We start from the raw sequence: 27,594 nt of genomic DNA on the forward strand, positions 1-27,594 counted from the left end.
CTTCAAGGAGAGAGAGAGACAAAAACACAGATATCAGCTGGGTAGCCTGCTTCACTGAACCTTGAGAGTTGTTCGTGACAGCTCTGGCTGATGAGGGGGGGGGGGGGGCATGACTTTTTCAGGGCATTTTTGAAACAAAATAATGACGTTTTACAAGTTTAGAATGTGCAGCAGTGTAGGGGAGTGCAGGCTGAAGATAGGTTATTTCAGTAACGACTGAAATGCCTTCAGCCTGCACACTCTTACACTTTTGAACATTCTAAACACGTAAAACGAGGCATTATTAATTTATGTTTGAAAAATGAACTGGAAAAGTGATGCCCCCACCATCAGCCAGACCTTTCACGAACAACTCGCAAGGTTCAGTGAAGTAGGCTACCCAGCTGATATCTGTGTTTTTGTCCCTGAAGGCATACTGAAGAAGCGCCAGGAAGATCAACTGCCGTCTGTGCCTTCAGAAAGAAAGGCAGGATTGCCGTCATTCCCTACATTCATTGCCTGTCCCACAATCTCAAGAAAATTGGGACGAAAGCGAATGATCGCATGCTTTTTTCAGCCCCTGAAAAACTAAGTGCGCTATCCAAAAGAACTTTGCCCGCCGGTAAACATCCGCAAAAGCTGCAGGGCACCATTAATTACAGGAAAAAATTTGTGAAATGTACTGAAGGCATTGTTTGACATCCCACTCTCTAGTGGCAAGCGGTATGTTGGTCAATCTGGTGGTTGCTTGAATGAGAGGCTTCATGAACACAAAAACAACTTGAAAACTTTTACTGGCAGTAATCTGGTTTTGCACTGTAAGGAGTGGGGTTGTGTGCCATTTTTGGACAAGTGCTCGATCATGGCCAGACACCGGAATTAGTGAACATATGAAATTATTGAAGTAGCATGTATCGCTGCTTTGGAAAATGAATGTGTCAGCGAACCATCTATGTCCCTATCCAAAAGAGAACTGGCCTTCTTAAACAATCGCTGAGGTGTACGTCTCCGTAGTTCCTCGTTCACCTGATTTTCATTTTTTTCCGGGCGCATGCACCTGTTTGCCCTCACGGCTTACGTTCGTCTTGGTCGCTTGGGCTCTGTCAGTCGAAAGTTAGTGCCTGTGTTTTGTGCGTCTTTCTCTGTCCCTTGTCCCATTTTGCGCTACCTCTCATACCATGGATCACCGTTACCGACTCGCCCAAGTTTCTACCCTTGTGAATGATATACAGTTATTAGTTGCTGGCTGTCTTGTGTATTTTTCGTCTGCTTACGTGTACTTGAGTGAGAAAAAAATATTGAGTGCTGAAAATTGACATTAATTTTTCTGTTCACCCAGTAACCATGGCCTTTTTTATGCCCGCTGTGGAGTGCGACTGCAAACATCGGTGTTGGAGTCATCATGGGAGACGTGTGAAGCTGGTGCCTACCATGTATATGGCAGACAGCTGTCAACTGTTCCTGCCATGTGGCACTTTTTGTTCTCTTGAGGTATTTGTCATGTGTTTTGATTCAACGTGTCACTTTTTTTAATCCTAATAAGCAGGTATGTATTACTGAGGCAATAAAATGTTTGATTCTTGGATTGAAGCCATTTCTTGCTTTTTTTTTATTAAGAACCAACTACATTGGCTCTTTTTTTTTCTTTAGTCTGAATTCTACTTGTAGTTCTACTATGAATAAATTTAATTAACACAGTTTGCCTGCCCAAAGCTTTCATCTTGCAGTAAGCATCGTAAGACTCAGATTTGCACAATTTACTTATATTTACGCAGCAGCCAAAGTTAAAGGTGCTTTACGAAGAGCTCATCTTGATGCCTCGCGAGCAATAAGAGCTCAGTTTAAGAGAAGGTACAGATCTCTTGCATGCTTGGGAGAAAAAGATCTCTTGCATGCTTGGGAGAAAAAATGTGTATTGAGGGTGTATGAGAAAACTTGTTGCTATGCTCTCTTGTCCTTCTTGCCTCGCATTTGGCCAGTTGTCTGCAGATTAAAGGAGTGTTTGCATTTAGCAGAAGTCTAGCTACCAGGCAGTCAATACATGAAATGATGCAGCAGTTTCTTTTGCACTCTTGATATGCAAAATTTTCTTGCAAAAGAAACTGCTGCATTATCCATGAATTAATTACCTGGTACCTAGACTTCTGATGAAGAAAATATACTTTTAGTCTGCAGACAACAAGCCAAATGTCAGACAAGAGGGGCAAGAGACAGCAAAGCAACAAGTTTTCGCACACCCTCAATGCACATTTTGTCTCCCAGGCATGGAACATGTTTGTACTTTCTTCAGTTCTTATTGCTTGTGAGGCGTCAAGGACGGGCTCTTCGTGAAGTGCCTTTCATTGAACAGCATTACATTAGCCCCGATACAAAACACCTAAAATACATCTATATACAGCTAGGTAAGACCTCTATTAACCAACTACTAGCATCGGATACCACAGCTACAGAAGAGCTAAAACACTTCTTTACAGCTAAACAAGGTATCAGCTAGAAGTCTACAAGATGTCAACAAAAACCTCTTGTAGCCGACAGATAGCGTTGCATTAGCCTAGGCTACAGGAGGTCTTCAAGACTTTGGACGGCTAAATAAAATCTTGGCTATGCTTCTATAAGACGTCAAAACATCTTGGTGTAGATGACTTATAGATTTCTACAAGCACTTTTTGTGTTTCGTGGGTTTGGGCATGCAGAAAAAATCCTTCTCTCCCCCCAATCACCCCTTCCCCTACCCGAGAGGACTGGGAGGCGGCCCTGCTAAGCTGCCAGGAACTATCGGCCCAACAGGCCCTGGTTCGGCGGACTTGTGTGCGGTCTCGACCAACGGGATCCCGGAATGAGGGACTCCGACTAGTATTGTAAGGGGTGAGACCCATTAGGGGCCTCTCCCCGAGCACCTCTCTGTACTATCAGCGTCAATTGAAACGCGAACAAGCCAATCGAAACGCGAACAAGCCAATTGAAACGCGAACAGCACAACTCGCAGATATTATACTAGGGAGGCAAAATACATGAGCAGTTGGTTTTTCCATCGAAGCCGAAAAGACCGCCCTTCTGAAATGTTAATAGCCCACGCCTGTATTTCATCTCCAGCCTCTAATATGCTTGATTTTTTGTGCTCGCGTACCAGTTGTTTTGTTCGCGTTTCATTTGACGCTGATAGTACATTACAAAATAAATGCTTTTCTCCTCCTCCTCCTCCTCCTCCTGATGCAAGCGCGCTTGTCTCATATCCATCAGGTGTTCGCAAAAAAAAAATAAAGTCGGATACTTTTCTAACACCTCGTACTCTTCATATGCCGAGAACTCCAACCACCATCTCGCTGGAACCTCACAGACCTAGAAGGTTGGGAGATCGCGGTCTCTAGCTCCGAGCCGGCCTCACAGAAGAGGCTGGTGTAATGGGCGGAGAAGGTCGCCAGAAGTCATAGACTGATGGCCGCCAAACCGGGATTAACAACCAAGCCAACCAAACCTCCCCTACTTCCTTCCCTTGGTTCATCAATAAAGTTTTTACCTACCTACCCGCGCCGTAAGGGAAGGGAGGAAGGTGGGAGTGAAAGAAGAAAAAGAGAAAGAGGCGCTGTAGTGGACGTCTCCGGAATAATTTCGACCACCTGGGGATCTTTAACGTGCACTGACATCGCACATGGGCGCCTCTTGCGTTTCGCCTCCATCGAAACGCGGCCGCCGGGTTCGAACCCGACCGCGGCGGCCTCGTTTCGATGGAGGCGAAACGCATGATGATGATGATGTCCTCGGGCTTAATGCAAGAGGCGCCAAGTACAATTATCGTTTTCTTCATTACGACCCCTCTATCTCATTCTTCTTTCACTCCCATTTCCTCCCTGCCTCTACAAATGGATGATGGGCGTCCACCGAGATATGTGAGACAGTTGCTGCGTAATTTCCTTTCGTCAAATACAATTTTCATTTTCTTCATTACGGCCCTCTTTCTCTTTGTTCTTTCACTCCCACTTCCTCCCTTCCTGTAAGGTGCGGTTCAGGTGTCCACCGAGATGACGGAGAATTAAAATTGGTAAATTGGTTTTAGAGGAAAGGAAATGGAGCAGTATCTGTCTCATATATCTCGGTGGACACCTGAACCGCGCCGTAAGGAAAGGGAGGAAGGCGGGAGTGAAAGCAGAAAGAGAGAAAGAGGTGCCGTAGTGGGGGTCTTTAGAATAATTTCGACCACCTGGCGATCTTTAATCGGGAGGTGGTGACGAGAAGGCGCGGCCACGGCCGCTTATCCGTTTTTCTCAGCCAGCGTCCGCTTCGGCGGACGCGGTTGTTGCGACGCGCGTCTTTTCTTTTCTTTCACTCTTTTATCTTTGAACTCTCCTCAATCTGCACGTGGCAGCGGTGGTGGCTCGGATTAAGCCAGTTGGCAGGCCCGTGCAATTTCTTTTTCATCCTTCTCTCAGACGCAACAGCAGACATGGTTGGTTGGTTGGTTGCGACTGAGAAGAATGAAAAGGAAAGTGCACGAACCTGCCAACTGGCTTCAGCCGAGCCACCACCGCTGCCACGTGCAGATAGAAGAGAGTTTAAAGATAAGTGGAAAGAGAAAAAGAGAGAGTAAAGACGCGCGTCGCAACAACCGCGTCAGCCGGAGCTGACGCTGGCTGAAAGAACAGATACACGGCCGTAGCTCAACAGACATCGCACAGCACACGGTTGCCTTTTGCGTTTCGGCTCCATCGAAACGCAGCCGCCGCTGTCGGGTTCGAACCCGGGTACAGAGAATTACTGCGCCATTTCCATTCCTCAAAAAGTGCTGCGTTCAAAGGGAAAGGCATCGCGCCGATTGGGTGGTGGTGTTCCGTGGACTCCTTGGCAGGCTAAACGCTGTCGCGTTCCACTACTAAAGGCGAAGCGTAAGTATAATTAATTAGCAGTTATTTAGTATTTATTCATTAATAAGCAATTAGTCGTAGTGAAGGGCTCCGGAAATTTCGACCACCTGGGGTTCTTTAACGTGCACTGACATCGCACAGCACACGGGCCTCTAGAATTTCGACTTCATCGAAATTCAGCCGACACGGCCGGGATCGAACCCGCGTTTTTCGGGTCAGCAGGCCAGCGCCGTAACAACTGAGGCACCCCGGCGGGGAACCATTAATTAGTAATTTGTCATTGCTTAGTAATTAGTCATTCATTGTATGACGTCACCCAGTGACACAGGGGCGGTCAGTGATGCGAAAAACGCTTTCGCCTCTACTGACTGACTGAAAAACTTTATATATAAAATATGTACAGGGAGTGAGGGGATCGGTCCTTAAGGGGCCGTCCCTAAAAAACGCTAGGTGGGCTGCTCATTACAGGAGCCCATTGGCTGTAGCTGCTGCTTGGGCGTGCCCGACCAGGCCAGGTCAGAGCAGCCGAGCAGGGCCGCCTCCCAGTCCTCCCGGGTAGGGTTGGGGATAGGGGAAGGTGCGGGGTTGATTGGCATGCCCACACCATGTGGTAAAGGTCCGAAGACTTTTTCCCTACAGTGCGGGCGCTCCCCTGAGCACGCAGGGTCGAAATGTTTGATGACTGCCGGGCACAGCAGTGTTTTAGTATAAAGGCGAAGTAAGCGTTCCTCCGCCTTCCCTCCCTCTACGCACTTTAGACAGTCAAAGTGCCCCTGAATTTTTCAGCCTATAAATTGGTTTTTGAGGAAAGGAAATGGCGCAATATCTGTCTCTCACATCTCGGTGGAGACCCGAACCAACACTGCCCGAACCCGCGCCGTAAGGGAAGGGAGGAAGGTGGGAGTGAAAGGAGAAAGAGAGAAAGAGGTGCCGTAGTGGAGGTCTCCGGAATAATTTCGACCACCTGGGTATCTTTGACGTGCACTGACATCGCACAGCACAGGAGCTGATCATGCCCCTACTCGAAGGGACGGTCACAACGGGAATGCTGCTGACGCCACCTCGAAAGATAGCGTCCAGGGGTATCCGGTCAGAAAGACCAGCCGACCAGCAGTAGGTAGCCTGAGCAGGAGGAGGACGTCCATATTAGCCCAGAAGACCACAATCAAGCCTCCTGTGTAAAGGAATAAGCAAACAATCAGAAATCGAGAAAAGTCACTGCACAGTCCGGTTCGTAGAAGAAGAACGCAGTATCACGCGGCCGAGCTGCGCGCGCTAGTTCATGACGAAGAAGAGCTAACCAATACGCCCTAACCAACGTTCACCGCGGCGATGCATTCCCAAGTTGCACCGTTGAAGACAATGGAAAAACTGTTGGAATTCAAAGACCCACTGCTCTGTTTCGTGGAGCCGCTGAGGAACGTCAAGCGCGGTAGGCCAGGTGATCCGAAAATCCTCCTGTGTCACGAAGGCAGCTACCGAGAAGACAGGTGAGTGCCCGAGTGGCCAGCGCATCGTGCATGCTTTAGGGAACGCAGGCGAAAGTAAATTGGTAAATTGAAAATTCGTTTTTGAGGAAAGGAAGGGCGCAGTATCTGTCTCGCAAATCTCGGTGGGCACCTGAACCGCGCCGTGAGGAATGGGAGGAAGGTGGGAGTGAAAGAAAATTCGAGATCACTGCGGTAACCCGCATTGGAGTAATGCGAAAGCAATGACGCCTCCATATTTCAAGTTGCATTTTTGCGTTCTAGGTAAGCCGAGTGCGACGCGTGCCGGCGTTCTAGGCAAGCTTCCCAGTGTGACGCGTGCCGGCGTTCTAGGTAAGACGCGTTGTAGGTAAGCTCAGTGCGACGCGTGCCGGCGTTCTACGTAAGCTTAGTGTGACGCTTGCCGGCGTTCTAGGTAAGCCGAGTGCGACGCGTGCCGGCGTTCTAGGTAAGCCTAGTGCGACGCGAGCCGGCGATCTATAGGTAAGCCTAGTGCGACGCGTTCTAGGTAAGCTCAGTGCGACGCGTGCCGGCGTTCTACGTAAGCCTATAGTGCGACGCGTGCTGGCTTTCTAGGTAAGCCGAGTGCGACGCGTGCCGGCGTTCTATGTAAGCATATAGTGCGACGCGTGCTGGTGTTCTAGGTAAGCCGAGTGCGACGCGTGCCGGCGTTCTAGGTAAGACCAGTGTGACGCGTGCCGGCGGTCTAGGTAAGCCCAGTGTGACGCGTGCCGGCGTTCTAGGTAAACCTAGTGCGACGCGTGCCGGCGTTCTATAGGTAAGCCTAGTGCGACGCGTTCTAGGTAAGCTCAGTGTGACGCGTGCCGGCGTTCTACGTAAGCCTAGTGTGACGCGTGCTGGCGTTCTAGGTAAGCCGAGTGCGACGCGTGCCGGCGTTCTAGGTAAGCCGAGTGCGACGCGTGCCGGCGTTCTAGGTAAGCCTAGTGCGACGCGTGCCGGCATTCTATAGGTAAGCCTAGTGCGACGCGTTCTAGGTAAGCTCAGTGCGACGCGTGCCGGCGTTCTACGTAAGCCTACTGCGACGCGTGCTGGCGTTCTAGGTATGCCCAATGCGATGCGTTCCAGCGCTCTAGGTAAAACCCAGTGCGACGTGAGCCGGCGTTCAAGGTAAGCCGAGTGCGATGCGTGCCGCCGGTATTCTAGGTAAGCCTACTGCGACGCGCTGGCGTTTTAGGTTGCACCGCGCGTTGGTTCAATACCTCCTAGAAAGACTTGAGGCCTGCGCGCTGCGCGAGTGACGTCACATCCAGTAGGCGGATGGCCGCGTCGCTCGCTTCCTCCGCCGCGCTTGGTTTCGCTTTTTTAGGATGGTTTAGTCGCTCTCTATCAACCGCTGTATTAAGCGCGAGTGCGACCGCTTTACAAGCGTACAAAAAGATAGGCGTGCGCTCATTTATAAAGAAAGGAAGAGCCTGCTGTGAAATAACTAGGGGCCTGGTCAGCTGCAGTGCACTCTTTAGAGAAGTAAGATTGACAAAGTACTCTAGGTGAGTGAATAACTGATAGAAAACGCGAGAATTCTGCAGTGTAGTTGTTTCGCTTCGCTGGCTTCGGCTTCGGCGGCGTGCGTCACGTGAATTCGGGATGATGGAGGCAACAGCAACTCGATCGTCACCTTCAAGCAAACTGTGTAATGGTGCCTATTGCAGCGTTCTACAATTACTGCTCCCATGGGGAGTTTATTGTTTGCTGATAATTCAAGAATGAGGCAAAATTTAGTCGGCAACCAAAAGACAAATTTCGGTTTATTGTCATGGGCATGGAAAGGCGCTATAAATAAATGTAAGACAATACAATATACATACAGTAAACAGAACTAATGAAGCATCAAGGTAACAAAATTGAACTGCCAGGTAGTAACCACAGATTTGTAAAACAAACATACCCTTTAAATATGAAAACATAAATTGTACTCATGGTCACACTTAAGACTTAGACCATGTCACATACAGTAGAACAGCAGGTCACTGCAACAAACATCAAGGAAACGAAGGCAGTCATGGTTCGCAGTCCAAAATAACACAAAACGTTTAGCAACACACGGTTAAGCACAAAACATATATGATGAAAAACAATTGCAATCGACTAGAATGAGGAACTTGGTTACTTCCCATAATATGGCACTGCGAGAACAAATCAAAGCAATAAACACTCCACATACAAACAAGCACATGCTCCTCTCTTGTTTTGGAACACTGTGGTGTGGACAGGTACGATGGGCAATCCTTGAATATTGAAGGCACAGCGCTAGGGACCAGTCGTGGCACCGGCAAAGTGGTCTCGATAACCTTTCCAGTCCTTGGGTCATGATAGCCGTTTTTTTTTTAATAAAGCTCTCATGGAAGTGCAGCGCACAGACCTGCAAAAACGAAAACAGGGGACTGTACCACAAAAAAGTATCAATGTGTCTCCGAAAGACATTATGTATACGTGCTCAAGGTAGTTTTTTTTGGTATTGGCAGATTCTTTCCTGATGCAAGCACAGGCTGAACGAACACTTTTCGCAGAAAACACATGGCATTTGGTGTTTAACGTCCCAAAGCAGCTCAGGCTATGAGAGACGCCGTAGTGGAGGACTCCGGATAATTTCGACCATCTACGGTTCTTTAACGTGCACGCGTCTGTCGACACTCCTGCCGACGCGTCTGTCGACACGGCTGCCGACGCGTCTGTCGACACGGCTGCCGACGCGTCTGTCGACACTCCTGCCGACGCATCTGTCGACACGGCTGCCGACGCGTCTGTCGACACTCCTGCCGACGCTTCTGTCGACACGGCTGCCGACGCTTCTGTCGACACTCCTGCCGGCGCGTCTGTCGACACGGCTGCCGGCGCGTCTGTCGACATTCCTGCCGACGCGTCTGTCGACACGGCTGCCGACGCGTCTGTCGACACTCCTGCCGACGCGTCTGCTAACGACAGTATGAGGCATTAAAGGCTTTCGCCTTAATATGAACACGAAAGAATTTCGCTTGTCAGCCGTAGGAAGCATTCTGAGAGTCGCCTCGTCCTTCTATGCGGCACAACGGATTCTAGGCCTAACGCTCAATATGCTCGCACTGACAATGAACTTTGCGAAGCGTAAAAGCGGGCATGAAGGTACACAACAAGCTAATTAAAGCAGTTCTTACCCTTGAAGAAGCTGTAACTTAGTAATCCTTGCGTGGTATTGCACGCAGCCACTTGTTCCGCTGGGCATCGTCCTTCGGGAATGAGCAGACTTGAATTTTCGAATCTTCGTCGTAGTTTCCCCGGCATTTCGGCACACAGCACTTGTAAGGCATGCTGATAGCCGCACTTCACTCCTTCGCAACCACCACGCGCGCCGATCATGCGCAGGAACGCGCACCCAGTGCAGAAACACATAACAACGCCAGAACGATGCACGCAACGGCAGGCTTTCTGCCGCTGGTCCGCGCGCGCCGACTGCGGGGTTCGTCGGTTCGTTTCGTGCGCGCGCGCCTCCCGACCCTCGAAGAGGCGATCGCCTACCGGAAATGACGTTGCTCACGTGACATTTGGGAGCGCGCAGGCCTGAATTCTTTCTAGGAGGTATTGGTTGGTTCCGCCCACACTTCCGGTCACGTGGTACATCACGTAGATCAAATGGGGGCGTCACGTGGTACGGCACCTCCGGCGATTCAAATTCCGCGCCACTCCGGCCCGACCACACCCACTTTTGGTCACTTTTGGCTCTAATGATGATCCGTTCGGACCCAAATTTTTGGCCTGGCATCCTCACATCATCCCGCTTCTATTACAAACACTGTTTAGACGATATATTTTTATAGTTCACCGCAATCGCTGCCGACACGAAATCGTCGACATAGCCTAGTAATACGTTCGCTTTAATAAAAACAGAATGGGGTACCGTAGTAAAATTCTCCGGAATAATTTCTACCACTTGAGGATCTTTAACGTGCACTGACATCGCGCAGCACATGGGCGCCTTTTGCGTGAAGCAGGATACCGTCTTGATAGCCACGGTAGTCTAAATAGGAATGACAGAGAATTACTGCGCCATTTCTTTTCCTCAAAAATGCATTGCGTTCGAAAGTGTTTCCAATGGTCATATTGGTATCGCGCCGAACGGGTGATGGCGCTCCGTGGACTGCCTGGCAGCGCTGCAACACGCTGTCGCGTTCTACTCCTAAAGCTGAAGCTTAAGCAGTGCTAATTAGTAACTAGTCATTAATTTCTGATTACTCATTTGGTGTGACGTCATCCAGTGGTGACGTCACCACCGGCACGGCACGCCGGTTCCACAGATGCAGTCAAAGTGGTGCGGAAAACGCTTTCGCCTCTACAGTCAAAGTATATACCCCCTGTATTTTTGTTGCGAAAGCAACACTACGCCTGCAACGTGGCAGCAGACGAGTTAGCTCGAGGGTACGTCAACCGAGCAGACTCAACACTGCACCACGGGCACCTTTGACCCAGTTACCTCCATGTACTCAGATATACTCGATCATTAAAGGGGTCAGCGGAAACGCTACCCAGCCTCACACAAAAGGCTTACCAAAGAGGAGGCGATAGACTGGCGCAGACTACAAACCGGTACCTTCCCGCACCTGCACAAGATTTTCCCTACACAATATGCATCTCTTCCTTACAAGACAAATGTCCATGGTGTCAGGATAGACCTACACTAGAACATATCACATGGACCTGCCCTAAGGCAGACTTAGAGCCAATAATAAACAACCCGAGTGTGATGCAGTGGGAGCACTTGCTGGCCAGCAAAGACAAGGAAGCGCAACGATTTCTCGTACGCCGAGCCACGATGGCAGCAGTCAAGTGCGGCATCCTGGACCACGGTGCTTCCACCGTGTCCTGGACCAAGGATCGACCACGGCGCCCAGTGACCCGTAAGGGTCAAGAACACTTTATTGTCGATAAATTTAAAGTTTTTTCCATCCATCCATCCAGCCAGCTCGGCTCGTCGCGTGGTCGCACTACAGCCGTATGCCGTTGCCTAGCAATGCCGTAGCCGCGCTCCAACAGATGGAGCCGCAGTCGACGCCACTGCCGTCGACGTTCGCTCCACCAAATATGCTCCGCTGGGGTAGAGGGAGAGAAGTCGCATATGCACTTCAGTGAAGCTCCGCCCACATTCAGCCTCCGCGCACAGAATTCCTCCACGACGAAAAAATAGTCCGCTGGTTAAATGTTTCTAGTTGACTACACAATGAAGCTTATCACAAGAAAAAATTATAAGTCCAACATTAAAAAGCTGATTTCGTTTATTGTTGCGATTGGCCAGCGGAGTAATACAGGACGCCGCGGACGCGGCCCAGTGTTAGCAACTGCTGTAGTTACTAAGTAATGGAGAGCGCGAAAGGGAGGCAACAACGAAAGAACGAAGCGAGGACGAGACAACGCACTCAATGGCTTTCAGAACTCTCATCTAGGGTTAACCAGAGCTAAAGCAGCCAATTTTTTTTTTGCTTTCTTCCCCCGCCTTTCCGCCGCAGTACCCAGACTAGGATGGCTACCCAGACGCCCGTGGGTCGCGTTTTCGTGATGGCGTGGCAGGTAACTTCGACAAGATCTGCTAAGTGCATGGAGGAAAAAAAACTAAGGAGGGAGCATGACGTCACGCGGCCAGCGCTCGCAAGCCGAGTGTTTTGAAGTCGTTTTCTCCCTCAGTTTTTCGCTCTCCGAGCCGGTCCTTTATGTTTTGATTCCGGTATGCTTTAGTGCGCGCGTACTCCATGCGCGCGTATGCGCGACCAGCGGCGCGGGCATCTACAGCAAGGAGGTTGATCTACAGTTAGTCTGCCGCGCTAATCGGCGCATGCGGGCGCGCAGCGGGGCTAGACTTTACCGCACGCTATCACGTGGTGCGATCACGGGGGGACACGCTTTCTTTTTTTTGCTATATCTTTACTTGTTAAGACTAGGCTTCAAGGTTGTCACCGGACGCTCCCTCCTCAGTTTTTTTTCCTCCATGGCTAAGTGCAGCTCGAAGAAATTTTTCACACTAGCGAGATTTGCGCGATAGAAATGTGCCAAATATGTTTTCGTTATATATCTCATCGGCAGCTTTGGACTCTAATATATGCGTAATTTTTTAGTATGTTTTGAGAGCGCCAGCTCTAAATACGCATCCATTGGAGCAAAAATCAGCCCTTACCGCGATTAACATTTCCCTCTGGTGCAGTCATGGGTGCAGTAGTTTTTCCAAACAACGTCACTCAAGCAGCACAATTATTATTTTATGCACTTGGGTTTTTGATTGCTCCACTGTAGTCAACAATAACTGATATTAACCATGTGTACCGTTGACAATTAAGTACATTTACCTTTGTGATGAGTTCAAACTTGTTTTTGTGTAATAAGTGGGAGAGCCACAATGATCGTGCAGCATTGTAAAAAATGGCCAGTGGCCGCACAAGCACTGGCCCTGAACCACCTTTCAAGCGCTGTTTATAAACTTACTCAATCGCTGGATTGTATTATCATGAACAGCAGCGCGGAGAAGCCACAATCGTGCACGAAAATTGATGAGCCCTTACCGGTGAATGTTTCGAACTCGCGCCCTTCTCCGTTTCACGCGTTTGCGTATGTCGGTTAAGAAATGGCTGACGGCTGTTGGTTAGATTCTTTCAGACATCACACAGCTACCGTGGCCGGCGGTGGGGCCGAGTAAGCAAGGTCAGCGGAGTTGCACCGGCCTTTGGGCGCGAAAAAAGTGACGAGAGAAGGTTCTCCAAGACGCATATAAAAAAAATTCTTTGCTGAAAAAAATTGGTCAAGCAGATCCCGTGCATACTCGGCTGCTGACCCGGAAGACGCGGGTTCGAACCCAGCCGCGGCGGTTTAATTTCGCCTCCAAATTCTAGAGGCTCGTGTTTAAAGAACGCCAGGCGGTCGAAATTTCTAGAGCCCTTCACTACAGTATGACGCCCCTCAAGTCTGAGTCGCTTTGGGACGTTAAACACCAATAAACCTTTAAACTCTTTCGCTACCGCGCCATAGGCGATCGTTCGCATATGATCGATTCAGATCGCCCGCGCAAAAAAGCTAATTTTGGAGCGTTGTGGACGTGCTCCGCTATCTAGTTTGCGAGCTCAACAACTGCTCTTTCAATTGCAGCCTTGGTTTCAGTGTTTTGACATGAGGGGGCGCCGTGAAAAATAAAACTTTGAACGGCCGCGGCACCGTCAGCCGGAGAAAATGGCGTCCGCGTCGCCGCGCGCTCCGCGGAAGCGAAAGCTGACACCGAGCACGTCGGCCGGTTTCGGTTTCGTTTTTTGCGACGAAAGCAGCGGTTATTAGTCGGGCAACAATGTACAAACGTTGGATTTCGGTTTCGGCAGCGAGACTTCGCCTCGGGAGCCTGGAACGTCAGCGCGTACTTGCATGTAAGTTCTGTTTTCGTTCGCTGTGTGTTTTCTGCGGTGCATACGGTTTGTAATTGATGAGAGTGGTTTATTTTTGTGCTTCAGGGTCTTGACAACGTATGGCGAAGACAGTTTGCCAAATGCTCAAGGTCGCGTCGCGTTTTTCAACCAAGACGACAGCTAGGTGTCCATATCGGTACATCGCTGCGGAGCGGCGCTCGGAGATTCGCTCGAGTTCTCGACTTTTTTTTGATGCTCTTCACGGCGGAAATGATGAAGATCGTGTGCGCAAACACTAATAAGTATGCATGGATGAAGATTTTCAGCAAATTCGGCGTGACGGCTCATGGGAAGACATGAATCTGTTGGCGATTCTGATGTTCATTGGAATCATCATATACATTGCAATTGTTGACCTGCCACGACTGTATCTCTACTGAAATACCAGAATAATCTATTCTGGCTCTCTGCCATCAAAAATAATTTCTGAAAATTGGTTTTTCGCTTTTTTGTTTTTTTTTTTTTTTTTTGCACGTAACGGACCCGGATGATTCAGTGGCGGCAGCTTCTATTGGCAACACTTGAAAAGTGTCCTGGCTTTTGAAGCACGTCGATAAAACTTATTTCATCGATCCTGATGTTTTAGAGCTTGCCTAAAATGCCAAATTTTATCTGCTGGCTTTCAGGGAGCAGCTCATTCAAGAAATCTTCCGGTATGATGAGGGAAAAGAAGTCCACGCCCCCAATCCTCTCATAGAATCCATTCAACACCAACCGAAAAGAATGAAAAAAAGAAGAAACTGCAAGCTCGGCTATCAGAGAACAAGGGAGGAACAAAGATAAAACCTTATGTGAAGCATTTGTCAGTCTACCTCTACTTCACATCTTCACCTCTGACTGCTCTTCACAGTGGCACCACAGTCATGACCCCTGACTTGACAAGCCATGGAAAGTGCAGTAAATTTTTCTCATAGCTGAAACTGTGAATAATGACAGCTATAAACATGTGCAACAGTTTGTATATTCCAGTTTTCCTGTAATCAAGTTCGGGCTTAGTGCAGCCGGTAATTTTTGTTTTTGCTATTTACTTTTTTTGTGTTTTTAGCAAATTTCACAAATAAATGTTCATTTACTTTTGCACACACAACTCTGGTGTTTGTTTCATTCAGAAGTGTAACTAATAAGCTACAATTTCATGCATTGCAATATGTGCTGGGTGTATTAGTTCTTGAGAAAAAAAATTTTCTTTCAGTACGCTCCAAATCGTGCATTTTTCAGCGGTAGCGAAAGAGTTAATCAGTCCCTGATCAGCGGTCAGTCTTGATTCATTGAAGTGATATGTTGCAGATACACGCACTCAAAATGTCTAACCACTAGGGAATCAGTTTGTTCACATACGGGATTATGTTTCAACTATATAGTATTTAGCTAGTGCACTTGTGTGAACGGAAAAGTTTACATTACAGCGTGACGACAGCCAACAGCTGTGCACTATGCTGTGGTTATACACCTATGCCACCATGCATGATGTTCCGCCGTCCAAGGTTCTTCGCATTTTCGCATTCTGAAGTCCTGCTCTTCGCAGATTGTTACTGTAGCTTGTATTTATCTTTTCGGTCATATCCAGGTTCATACATGGTACCGACAAACCAGACAGCTACCAGTTTCATCATTGGCAGATGATTGACACTTTTGTCTACTACTCACGTCATATGGTTGCCATCCCTCCTCCTGGCTGGATCACTGCTGCTCACAGGCATGGTGTCAAGGTGTTAGGTGAGCAAATAGCATTGGTCTTAGTTAAACATGGGGGCTGAAGCCCAGTTGAAAGATTTCCATTTGTCATTTCTGTCAAGTGGCTTGTACTGACCAGAACTTTGATTTGCTTATGCGATTTTTCAGGAACCTTTATGCTGGAATCTCGACAAGGCTTAAAAATTCTCAACACAATTGGAGGCAGCAACTTGTCATCCAAAGTTGCTTCTCAGCTGGCACGTGTGGCAGCCTTGTTCAGGTTCGATGGATGGCTTATCAGAATTGGAGAAAATATGGTTAGTGCCTCATTGATACTCTGGTGTATTGACTGAAAGTACTGCCACCCCGAAATAAATGTAAAAGCCAATGCTCAATGGACATTGAAACTCCCATGGACGTAATGCAGACAGTCAGGACGTCCGCAGTACGTCCGAGGGAGTTTCAGTGCCCATTGGGTGTACAATGGTTTCAATCCATGCAGTTTTGTTCAAAGCAGCATGAACTGCACTTGTACCTTTTTACGACATCAGAAGCCATGAAGTACGCATTATCAACCCTTGCAAGGCATCAGGACACGCATGTCCCACCCGGTTCAAGCACCGGCAAACAAAAAACAGTGCACCTATGTATGATATTTTTGCCTGTTGAGTACTACCGACCTATCAAACAAATCACTCAGCGTGTTCTACTTTTGGTTTCTGTGTGTACTGAACTTAGCAGGAAAAAAACCTGAAAAAAATGTTGAGCTTTTGACCATTTTCAATCAGCAAACTGCCTTAGAATACTTGTTAAATCGAAAGACAAGGTACGAATAGATGCCGGTGGTCAAAACAGAAGTGGCCGAAAGAGCTTTAAAGTGATGTCACTCAATTCCTAGAGCTGTTCAGGGTGCAATTTGACCATTTGTTTGCATACTTGACGGAATCCAATAGTCACTGAAACCAAGGAGCGTAGGAGATGTTTTTTGTTTTTAATCTGTGGTGTTCATCAGTGGGAGGACAGTAGGGTAATTATTTTAAAGATAATTGATTAGAAAGCAATATGTCGTAACGAGTCCCCCTTTTTCGCTTCGCTTATCTGCTCATTGTTTGCATGTGAGCCCATAGCTTGCACCTTATAAAGCGTTACACTGCATTAAAATGCCTTAATTTTGTGTCCAGGACAGGTGCCCTGGCCACATTCTGAGACACCTCCTCACGGCCATCACCTCCGAGACTCATCACTCTGTGCCTGGCTCTCTGGTCATCTGGCATGACAGTATCCTGTCTGATGGAAGGGTAGAGGCGCAAAATGAGTTGAATGGCAGCAACATGTGCTTCTTCAACCTCTGCGACGGAATGCTCCTCAGCTTTGACTGGAATGAGAGCAAGCTACGTAACTCTGCAACTGTTGCAGGAAAACGCAAGGGTGACATCTATGTTGCTATTGATGTTTACGCACGGAACAGGTGCTATGGTGGTGGCTACGACACGCACAAGGTAAATGGTACTTAACATATGCGCTCAAAGTTCAAACTAACTATATGCAAGAACTTCATCCTTAACACTTCGGCAGGATTCTTTTTTGCATTTCTTTTAAGTCTCAACAGTTTTGCAGTTTTTGTTATGGCAGGATTGTTTGTGTTGTACCACTGAAAGTAAATTGCTACAACTGGCAGTATACTGACAAGAGAGGAAAACGTGCTCAGAAGTCTTTTCCCAATGACAAGCTCCTTTCGCAGAAATGATTTCCCAAAGAAAATAAGGAACAATAAACTCATAAGTAGCTGAGCATTGAGCATTGCTTATGTCGCACCAGACAAGGCTTGCGCCCATTTTCACAATAACAGCAGTAAGAGCAGACGCAAGCATTGAGAAAAGGCAGCCACAATGGAAAATGTTTCCACTAAGCGAAGGCTACGCACAAGAAGGTGCTCATGACGCCACCACATTACACAAACCACTGGGAACTATAGTGACCAGAAGAGAGCTAACAATTTGCTGGCTTATAGTCCCTATCTGAGATTTTCCATACAAACCAACGTATCTGTCTAATTCTGTATGTTACCTCACCAGGCGAAGTTGCTTGCTGCAAGCATTTGTGACAGCAAATGCTTTTCCTTTTTACAGAACAGGGCATGGCAGAATCAAGCAAGCGGTACTACAAGCTCTGTATTTCCCTGCAAACCTGTTTGGCAGAAATACTGGCTATAATAAGCTGAGAAGTACTTGAAACTGGGCTTGTTGGTGCATAATAAGCTGTGCCAGGGTTTGTTCACTTGACCTATCTGTTATGTGAGCCTTACAGTTGGTCACATGAGCGGACCTTGCAATGATGTCGCTTCATGCAGACGACAACCAAGAGAGCTCGGAGGGTTCTAGCTGTAACAGCTGATGCCGTAAAAACATTCTTTAAACATGTAAACTATGCAAAGGATGGGACACATAAAAGAAGAACACGGGACGTGCATCATCCATGTGCTTTTTTCTGCGTCCCATTCTTTACTGTTTATATGTTTAAGTAATGACGTACTAACTAGCTGCCCACTCTCTGCACTCTGCTGTGAAAAAATAGTCATTGATGATGTGTTAAGGTAGTTGAACCATAACAAAAGGTTCAGCCCCAGCATACAATTGCAGAACTAGGCTTCGCATAGAAAAGTAACGTGACCCATTAACCAGCCAATAAATGTGCACATAACTGAATGATCTCGTGACTTAATGTTCACATTACTGGCCTAGTAATTTGAGCCACCTAATGCGCAACATGATCCACTGTCAGTGCTCGGACATAACCTACTGGGCACAATAATGTAACTTGACATATCTAGTGGGCCACATAACTCACTGAACTCCAAGCATATGATTATAACCCCATTAACAGTTGATGCTGAAACTCGCATCACTCAGCATGAATGCCCATCTGACTTTTCATTGTCATTTCAGGCAGTCGAGATTGCCCATGAGTATGGCTTGTCAGCAGCCATTTTTGGAGCCAGATGGGTGTACGAGACACAGGGCAAGAAGGCTTTTGCAGAAAACGAGTGCCTGTGAGTTTGATGCTGTAGTCGACATCACTATGTACACAGTGCTAGGGCACACCACTCCCTACTAATGCAGTGATAGCCACACGATTAACATGATTAACGATTAACACTTGGCGTTGGTCTTACAGTGGTCAAAGAGGCGAGCATTGACCTCATAGAAGCCAAGCATTTTTCAGCGTTGGACTTCGTCTCATTCATAATTCAGTGGTATTTTATTGTTTTGCACAACTGCGTCAGCCACTACACACCCTAGTAACATCACTGTATGGGACTAGGTATGCACCTCCTCACCCATGTCGTTGCCCCCCCCCCCCCCCCCCGTTTCACCCACCTGTGTGCATGCTTATCAGAAATGGCAAGTTCAACTAAGAAGTGTTTACCAAACGAAATTTTTTTAGCATTTATTGCAGTTATTTCGTCGCATACATTACCATCCTTTGCACAGTACTTTCACACCTGTACAATGCCTGCCTTTGCCTGTACAATGTGAAAACATTCATTCAACATCACATTTGAAATGCTCAAGGGTCTTGGAACAAGATAACGTTAGTGGGGATAGTGCTTAACGAAATGATGGCAATAAGAGTTAGTGGAACTAGTGCTTGATAAAATGATGGAAATAAGACACACGGTCAGCCTGTTTCGGCCTCTCACTTCCAAAGTTGAACTTATGACACAGATAGCTGTATTATAGGTAACAAGCACTGAAAGAAGTTTAAATCATCAGTTTATAGTGAAACACTACCCGGGAATGAACGCAAAACAGTCTCTAATTTTCATGAGATGTCTTCAGCCTGGTGCTCTGGAAAACCGTGTTCTCTAGCAGGTGCACTTTTGGGTAGAAATTTGGTTTAACTTGATTTTAAGAAGATACTTTTGGGGTGCAAGAATTGGCGCAGGGTCCTATGTATACGCTAATGAGTCCTTCATTACCAGTATTGTACTAATGACAAAAAGTTAGCATTTAATTCCATGACAGCTTAAAAAACCAAAGTATGCCATCAGTTTATATCATTCCAAAAGTAGGAATAATTCATATGGTGCAGTTAAGAATTTTACGGGCATTCATTTCTGTGAGCTTGGCGCATGATAAGCTTAGAAGCTCGTGCGTTACTAAACCCAAACGCATTCATTTTTGTAAAAGGCATTTATTGGTACCTCAAGGTGCACCAACTTTTGGCTCTTTCACAATGAAAACGGCTATGCTCAAGTGCAAGACTGGATAAAGCCAGTCTTAGCCTTGGTATCTGAAGTGGCACTCAAAAACAGGGGCATAAAAATGTGCACATTTGTCCTTGTTCACGGTGTCATTGATAGCCGAAACAGTGATGTACTTGCCATGTCAGAGCACACCACTCACGTCACTTCAGACATCCGTGCTGCCTTTGAAAAGACATTATTGCATACCCTTGTTCTCAGTACGTTGTTGTATATCCGTGCAGATTGTGGACCTTTCCAGACCAGTGTTACTCAGAATGGCGCCTCTCCGCACCGCCTCTCACCACCACTTTCTGCCAGGGATTTGGCTACAAACTGTACAAGGAAGGCCAGGTTAGCTGTTTTTCTTTCCCGAGGACAAAGGCATGAGTGCTTCTCAAAAATAATAAAAATTGGCCCTAGTTGAATTGCACAAGCAATTGAGCGCCTTGTCTCTTCCTCGCTTCATTTTTTCGTTGTTGCCTCTCCTTTGCGCTCTCCATAACGACTACAATCCAGTCAGGCGAAGCGCATATAAATATACCCACCGAGAGGCGACACCTCCTCTCCGTCTACCTTAGCGGAGCACATCTGGTGGAGCAAGCGGCGACGGCAGTGGCGTCGATGGTGGCGCTATCTGTTGGTGTGCGGCTGCGGCATTGCTAGGTAACGGCGGCTCAAGGTCGTTCGTGGGCCACGGTGTATGGCTGAAGTGTGACCACGCGACGAGCCGAGCTGACTGGCATAGTGTTGCTTTCGCAACAAAACCTGTGTGCATTTGACTTTTCTATCGTGTGTGTAATCAGTAATCTCATGTAAAACTATCTTAGCAGTCCAGAACCTTGTCGAACGAAATCGACTCTCAACATCCACCTTCAGGCATTTATTGCACAAACACATGCTGCACATCATGTGTGCCTTAATGGAAATGAATCCCTGTCATGATGTAGCACACTGGTCTTAGTATGGGGCTGCTGGCCACTATCAAAACAAGGACTGCTGACAGAATCAGTGTTGGCACACAAAAAAAGCAGTGAACCAAAAGAACACAAGCTGTGGAAGTGCTGAGCCATTTGCTGAGTCATGCAACAAAAATAAAGTATGATTTTCATTCACTTCTTGCCTGTGCTTAGGTCGTCAAACCGTCAGCGTGGTTCAACCTCTCCAAGCAGCAGCTGCAACCTCGGGATCAGGGCAGCTCTCTTTGTGGTGGCAATGGCTCGGCAATGGTTTACACGGCAGAAGCGTATGACGGCGGCGGCTGCCTCTGGCTGCAGTTCAATCCCAGCAGAGTACCACTGTCCAACGTGGAGCCTTACTTCAGGTGAACATGTGGGGCACTAATGGTGCCGCCACAATGTCGATGCTGCACTGCTATTTGGGAAGCATGTGTATGCTTCTTCTTAACTTCACTGAATCCATTGTACATGCATTTCACGCGGGACGGTGCTTGGTACCAAGTTGCCAAACGCTGATTACCAAGTTTGATTTTGTCGTTCACTTGTTTTTTTTTCTAAAAAAAATATCAGTCCACTTAAGGTGGCATAAGATCAGAGCACATGGCAAGCAAAGCACATTTTATCGTTGCGAAGGGGTAATGCTCGCTGTATTACGCCACTTCTACTTTTGACAACTATATCAGTATTGTTTTAGCAACAAATGATAACTCAGTTCTCCCCTATGCGAAACTGTATTTTACCACTTCGATCACTTACATACAGTAGTGTATAAGGGGGCTGCGGCTCAGTCAAGCGGTCTATGACAGCTTTTTCTGCAGCTCCTCTGTCACTTTTTGAGGCAGAAATAAAATTATTATTATTATTATTATTATTATTATTATTATTATTATTATTATTATTATTATTATTATTATTATTATTATTTTCGCATGATCTTGGTGAACATGGTAAGTACCATTGTCCAACTGGTTACTGGTTGAAGCTCATCGCCAGTTTCTACGTAACCTTGTGGCACTTTCCTGCAGCGCCTGTTAACTGTGTTGTGGAAAGACCCTTGACCCTTTGCACTGACACTAGCATGGACATGGCTTCTTTCGATAAATTTCTTCCCTTTCTATCTGTGAGGATTTGCTGCATACATGACATACTTAATAAATGTTAATGACTGTCTCCAAAGCCAGTGCAACAGACAGTATGTCATACATACCATAACTCTACGCTGCCGTTAGGTGAAAGTTGCAATGCAAGCAATCGTTTTGTGCAGCACCGGCACACATGGAGTTTTCCAAGCATTACTTCGGATGCACTTCAACATTGAGCCTGTAAGGTAATGTAAGCTGAGTCTAAGAAATGTCCATGAGGTGGCAGTAACTGACATGCACGGCGATAAGGGAAGGAACTGCCTAGGTAAGTTTAGTGCACTGAGCTGCAACATTGAGGACATACTTCTCTGCATAGACCCTTTGCAAAACTCTGCAGATCAGCTTTCCCTTATGACAAAAACTCCTTTACCATGGCAGCGTGGAGCGTACTGGGGGAGAAGTTGGGTGCAGCACTGAAGACATCTATCCCAAGCCTTATGGCATACACGCACCCAGCATATCAGCGTTTCACCCTCCCGTTAAGATTGCTTAGTCCCTTTATCACAACACCAACACAGGACAGAAGCGAGCAGGAAAGGCGCGAGGATTTAATTTGCCATATATGTAAGTGCTGCACCCGATGTATACTTAAAAACCAAGTTTGGTCACTGTAGTGAACGCGTTTTCGCTGTGCAGAGAAGCTGACCTCAACAGTTTTGCTGACGATCCATTTTACTGCACCCAGCCTGCGAACGCCACCATGCTGGCTCGGTTATGGCGCTTGACTGCTGACCCGAAAGACGCGTGGTTCAACCGAGGCCGCTGTGGTCGAATAGTGATGAAGGCAAAATTCTAGAGGCCCGTGTACTGTGTGGTGTCAGTGCATGTTAAAGAACCCCAGGCGATCGAAATTTGCGAAGCCTTTCAGTATGGCGTCCCTAGTTCATAGCCTGAGTCACTTTGGGGCGTTAAAGCCCTCGTAAACTATAAACCATACCAACCTGCAAACCTTTGAAAAATGTTGAATGTGATGTGCTGCACTGGCAGGTGCGCACTTGCACATTTCTCTTTGTTTTATTTTGTTCTTTATATTTTGCCTCAGAAGACGGCAGACAGTCATGTTTTAGAAGGGAATGGGAAGGTAGGAGGGCCACAGTGGTCAAGTTTTGTGCAGACAATGTGAACATTCTGTTATATATAAAAAATGTGAAAAAATAGAGAAAAAAAGAAGTGTGCACATTAGGTAACTCATGAAATGATGGGTACTTCAATTTTCCAGCACTAATTTTCTCAGTAATATGTTCCTCAAGAGTTCTCTGCTTTGTCGGTCATGAACATGGCAAGACTTACTATAAGCTGCTGGCAGATTTAAATGTCTGTCTTGCAACTCGGAAAAGTTATACCTTATTTTTTTCAATAAAATGACTTAATTTCAGTATGTACATCATTCCAAATGTCATTTAACTCAGGTTATTTGGCCAAAGAAGATTTTTCGTGTTCAGCACTTGTGCTATTACTAGCAGCAGTAGCATATCTGAAACATGTGAACCTTTTACCTCTCGCAGGCTTTTTGGCTGTGACTTCCTACTGGGCTCCTTAAAGGTCAGCTACACTTACAAGAACAAGGACCCATGCTTTTTAGTGGGGCAGGACTTCGCATTAACGCTAAAGGTCAAGACAGCTGAGGGCAAGACAGAAGTGCTTTCCCTAGGGTTGACGATTGCTGTTCCTCCACATGGAAACTATGCGGTGCAGTTTGACAACACCACCAAGGTTGACAGGAACCATGGTCCTGCTAAAAACTTGTGGACTACGAGGTACGCACCAATGCATCATGTTCTCGCTAACTATCATGCAAACGAGCAAAGCTTCAAGGTAAATTTTGCAAACTGTCTGCAGCAAACACACCCTTGCATCTCACCTGTAAAGGTTGTTATAATAAGCGCAGTAAAAAAGAAAGTGCATGTGCCATGAACGTATTGAGTCCACATATTTGCAAAGCTCTCATTGTGTTCAGAAAGGTTCCTGTGTTATGACAGCAGTGATGACATTCTCCTTCAACAAATGCGTTTTGCCACTGAGCCAAATATTCACACATCCGAAAATTTGTTTACGGGAATCTGCCAAGGCAAGTAAATTTGAAATAAGGGAGTAATTAAGAATCAGTCACACAGGATAAAGCTTACTACGAATAACTGATCAGTTCATTGTCCTACTGCAGCAGTCTTGCTCCCATTTTGTTTAATCATTGCTGTCGACTGCTGCGGCAACTATACTAGGGCACTCACTGCGAACATCTGCTACACACTGCATCTGGCTGTGTGTAGACCTAAACTGCTCTCTAGACAAACACTAACAAGCTGTACTGTCATCATATGAAACATCATGGGCATTTTAAAAAATTTGCAGAACTTGTGTAATACCAGTACACAAGTACAGGAATGAAGAGTTAAAACCACAGTTGGTTATCAGTCCGAGATTTTCATCCCGGTCCAAGATTCGCTGCAGACATGTAGAAGATTTACACCATAATTTTTCCTACAACATCATGATTTCTTTTGATTCTTTCATATGCAGCCCACATGCAGCTTTAAGGCTTAAAATCCAACATATCACTTTTGGGGCTGACAGTATCAAAGGCTCTGTTTTTACTACAAACACCTACTGTGTTGATGATCACATGCAGTGCGTAAAAAAAGTTCTTGCTGCAGGGTGCATGTCGAGGATCCCGTGATCATGCTGAAGACCAGAGTAGGCATGACAGCTTGCAGGCTGAGAAATCAATGACTTCCAGCCATCAAAGGCAGCTGCTACAATATCTGTGTTTACTGTCATTATCATTCAGGGTTCACAGTATGGCTCTGATGGTTTTGAATGAGATAGTACTGGTGCTAGGCTTAGCTACGTTCAAATGGAGCAAGGTATGACAATTGTTATGTGGTGTATATGGCTTAGCGGTGGGACCGGTAACAGAACGTCAGCATTCAGAGTGCACGCCCTGCCGGAAGAAGATTAAAGCTGCACAAAAGCAGAGAACAATCACTCATTTTAGCAGCCAAATTCAATCACCTTTAGGAAACAAAACTGCTGCAACTGCACGGAGAGAGATTGCTGCCGATTTTGGCTGAGACAGATTATGAAAATGTGTCTGCAAATCAAATTGCACTTTCATAGATATCCGACTAAAGGCTGTGCACCGGATTTTTTGTTTTTAAAAAATGTTTAAAAGCGCACACAGACCATGGCGGGCCTTGCTCCTAAGGAAATAAAGGAACGACATTGTGGCTGACACAAAGAGGCATTTAATGATATAACAACAATAGCGCCAGCTAGCAGCAAAATGCGCTAAGGAATCGAGGTCGTCCGACTCGCTCGCCAACACCGTTACGAGCAAATGTTCGCCCACGCTAGGGCAGGGGAGATTATCTACAACCGGACTGGACGAGGTGAGGGAGAACGTTCATCCCCACAGCCTCGGCCTGCTGGGTGGAACGTCGCACTGGAACCATAAAGTCATTGGACACCTTTAGCATACCGTATACCGTGTTACCGCTACCGTTACCGGAGTACCGTGTTACCGCTACCGTTACCGGAGTACCGTGTTACCGCTACCGTTACCGGAGTACCGTGAGCCCGCCCACCAGCGGTGAGTACGCGCTGATTGGCTCCGACGCTGAGGGCGCGAGCACAGCTTCCCGGCATGTGTGTGGCGCCATCTGGCGCCGTCAAGACAATTTGCGCATGCGCATTGGCTGCGTGCAGGCTCCCGGTACTCCGGTACCGGTAACGGTAACACGATACACGGTATGCTAAAGGTGTCTATTGGCAGCTTGCGCTCACCGAGTTCCCCAGCCGAAGAGAGAGAGTTAAGAGAGAGAGTTGTCTCCCCCGCCAGAGCGCAGCGCGCCGCCGGAGCCGATCGCGGAGCCCCCCCCCCAGCTCGCGTGCAGCAACCACGTCGTCCCTGGCAATCGTGTCGGTGCGACGCCGGAACCCTTCCTTATTTAACGAACTAGTTAAGACGCATCGCGGGGAAGCAAACCACAGGGGATGCGCGGTGCAAGGTCCCCACAACTTCTTGCCGCCAAACTCACTACGGCAATTTTGCTGTATTCATGTGTGCATGCATACCTGGATGCATGCTTATCTGTGTGCTTGGCATGATGCATGAACAAATGAATGAATCTGCTCTCACTGAGTGCACTTTTTCCTTCAGGACGTACCGTGTGAAAGACAACACGAAGGACGCTCGTGGTGCCGTTGTCGAGGAGATTGGTGTCACGCTCGGCTCGAACAAGTTAGGCAGCTTCCTCCTAGGTGAGCTTGTGGTGGAACGGCCGGAGGACAAAATAGCCCGGAACCAGGCCACGAAAAGGAAACTGGATGATTACAGCTCTGACTCGGGTCCGTCGAGTGAAGACGAGGACGCTAGCAAGTCTGAAGCTGAGTAGTAACTTGACACGTGACCACAGCATACAGCTGCGAGTGATTCAGCATGGTGACTGCTAGTGAGGAATGCTGGCTTGTTGATGTGTGGCAAAGGGATGTCCGCCTTGCTGATATGTACTTGGCATTCAATAAACTGGTATTGTGGGTATGAGACCCAATACTGCATGTAGAAAAGGAATGAAGGTGTGTGCCTGAAACAAACTATTGTTAGCTTAAATCTTGGAGCAGCTATGTACACAACAGTGTTGTGTTATGCTAATCTTCAGTTATGTACAGGAGAGTGTACCTAGCGAACCTGCAGCCATTTCTGCGTGTCTGCTTCACCCTGGAACGAATTTATTGCTTCACATGAATTAAGCATCTTTCGTACCGCACACAGGGTGGTGTGTTGTGCCACCAAGCAAACGCACTGAATATTTCTCTAAGAAGTGAGCTTGGTAGCATGCCGCCCATTTTAACACAGACGTATTATGTCAACAGCAATGATTCCACTCCCCAGGCTTCAGCGGTATGTGCCTTTGTATATGTGTGAAGCCTCACTAGCAAGTGTAACTGGCTCGTTGAGTCAGTGGACATCTCAATTGCTCTGAGTAGGCGGTGCATCCACCTACAAAGTGAGGCAGTTATGCCCCGGGGCTCCCTGGGTCAGTGAACGCCTCAATCATGCTTTGAGGTATCTGGCTGTGGTGTCCACGTGCAAAAACCATGCTTTCGCGCAATACTTCGCGCTTAGCAGTGCTAAACCACCAGCCATTTTTTTCTGCGATTATAGCGTCAGATGTATCTTAAAAACAGAAAGTGATTTCAGGATTACTTAGGTTTTTATTTGATAAATTCTTGTATACTGATGATACAATTTTCAACTATTGTGGCACTTCGTAAGAAATTTTGTACATGCCTGTAGAGAAATTGACTGCTGGCTTTTCGTGTTTGAAAACTAAAGAGCTGACTTTCTTGAGGCCTCGATACTTCTCGACTTTGTTGAGTCCTTTAGACGGAGCAATATTCGGTTCGATTTGAAATGACGAGCAACGCCTGAAAGGTAACGAAAAGCGAAATCGGGTAATGTCGGTAGGAAGAGTTTATGGACGCTGGTGTGCCGAAAAAAACTACTTCGGCGCTGTCACGCTACCTCATTGCCTCAAATTCCATGAATGAGTGGATCTGCATGCTTCCTTGCCTGGTATCAATACAAAGCGACTGGGTTTCTTTGGGTGACAGCACCATAATCAGTTCTCAAACACACTCGTCCTGTAAAACGTTACTGCCAACTGTAACATGGTTTTTCCAAAGGTCGTGAACACGAATACAGTCTTTTTTTAGTGCATTAGCACTAAGGCTTCCATCTAGCCGAAAAGCTGTTGTCTTTCAGCCAGTTTGTGTGGTCCCCGGTCTGGCCTTAATGAGCCCGGGCCATGAATGCACACTTGGCAAG

General features: G+C 47.1%; 1 protein-coding gene and 1 long non-coding RNA gene across 3 annotated transcripts; one reads left to right on the plus strand and one right to left on the minus strand.

The window, feature by feature from the left end:
- The first annotated feature begins 5,811 nt into the window (after positions 1–5,811).
- LOC149346710 (cytosolic endo-beta-N-acetylglucosaminidase-like) lies at positions 5,812–26,304 on the plus strand. 2 transcript variants are annotated; one of them, XM_089586594.1, is made up of 9 exons: positions 5,813–6,328; positions 15,320–15,468; positions 15,595–15,743; positions 16,608–16,925; positions 18,372–18,475; positions 19,915–20,023; positions 20,803–20,993; positions 23,276–23,527; positions 25,927–26,304. In XM_089586594.1, the coding sequence occupies exons 1-9, from the start codon at positions 6,171–6,173 to the stop codon at positions 26,159–26,161; spliced, it is 1,665 nt and encodes a 554-aa protein (XP_089442720.1). In that variant the 5' UTR covers positions 5,813–6,170; the 3' UTR covers positions 26,162–26,304. The 2 variants fall into 2 exon arrangements, with proteins under 2 accessions (XP_089442721.1, XP_089442720.1); XM_089586595.1 differs by lacking the exons at positions 18,372–18,475; positions 19,915–20,023 and having other exon boundaries at positions 5,812–6,328.
- On the minus strand, positions 8,074–9,900 carry LOC149346711 (uncharacterized). Its single transcript, XR_016292465.1, has 2 exons — positions 9,478–9,900; positions 8,074–8,705 (listed from the first exon to the last, which is right to left on the minus strand). It is a non-coding gene; the product is annotated as an uncharacterized LOC149346711 (long non-coding RNA).
- Positions 26,305–27,594: the final 1,290 nt, after the last annotated feature.

This window comes from Amblyomma mixtum, chromosome 4 (genome assembly GCF_055824585.1).
Source record: "Amblyomma mixtum isolate Tamu chromosome 4, ASM5582458v1, whole genome shotgun sequence".
Lineage (NCBI taxonomy): Eukaryota > Metazoa > Arthropoda > Arachnida > Ixodida > Ixodidae > Amblyomma > Amblyomma mixtum.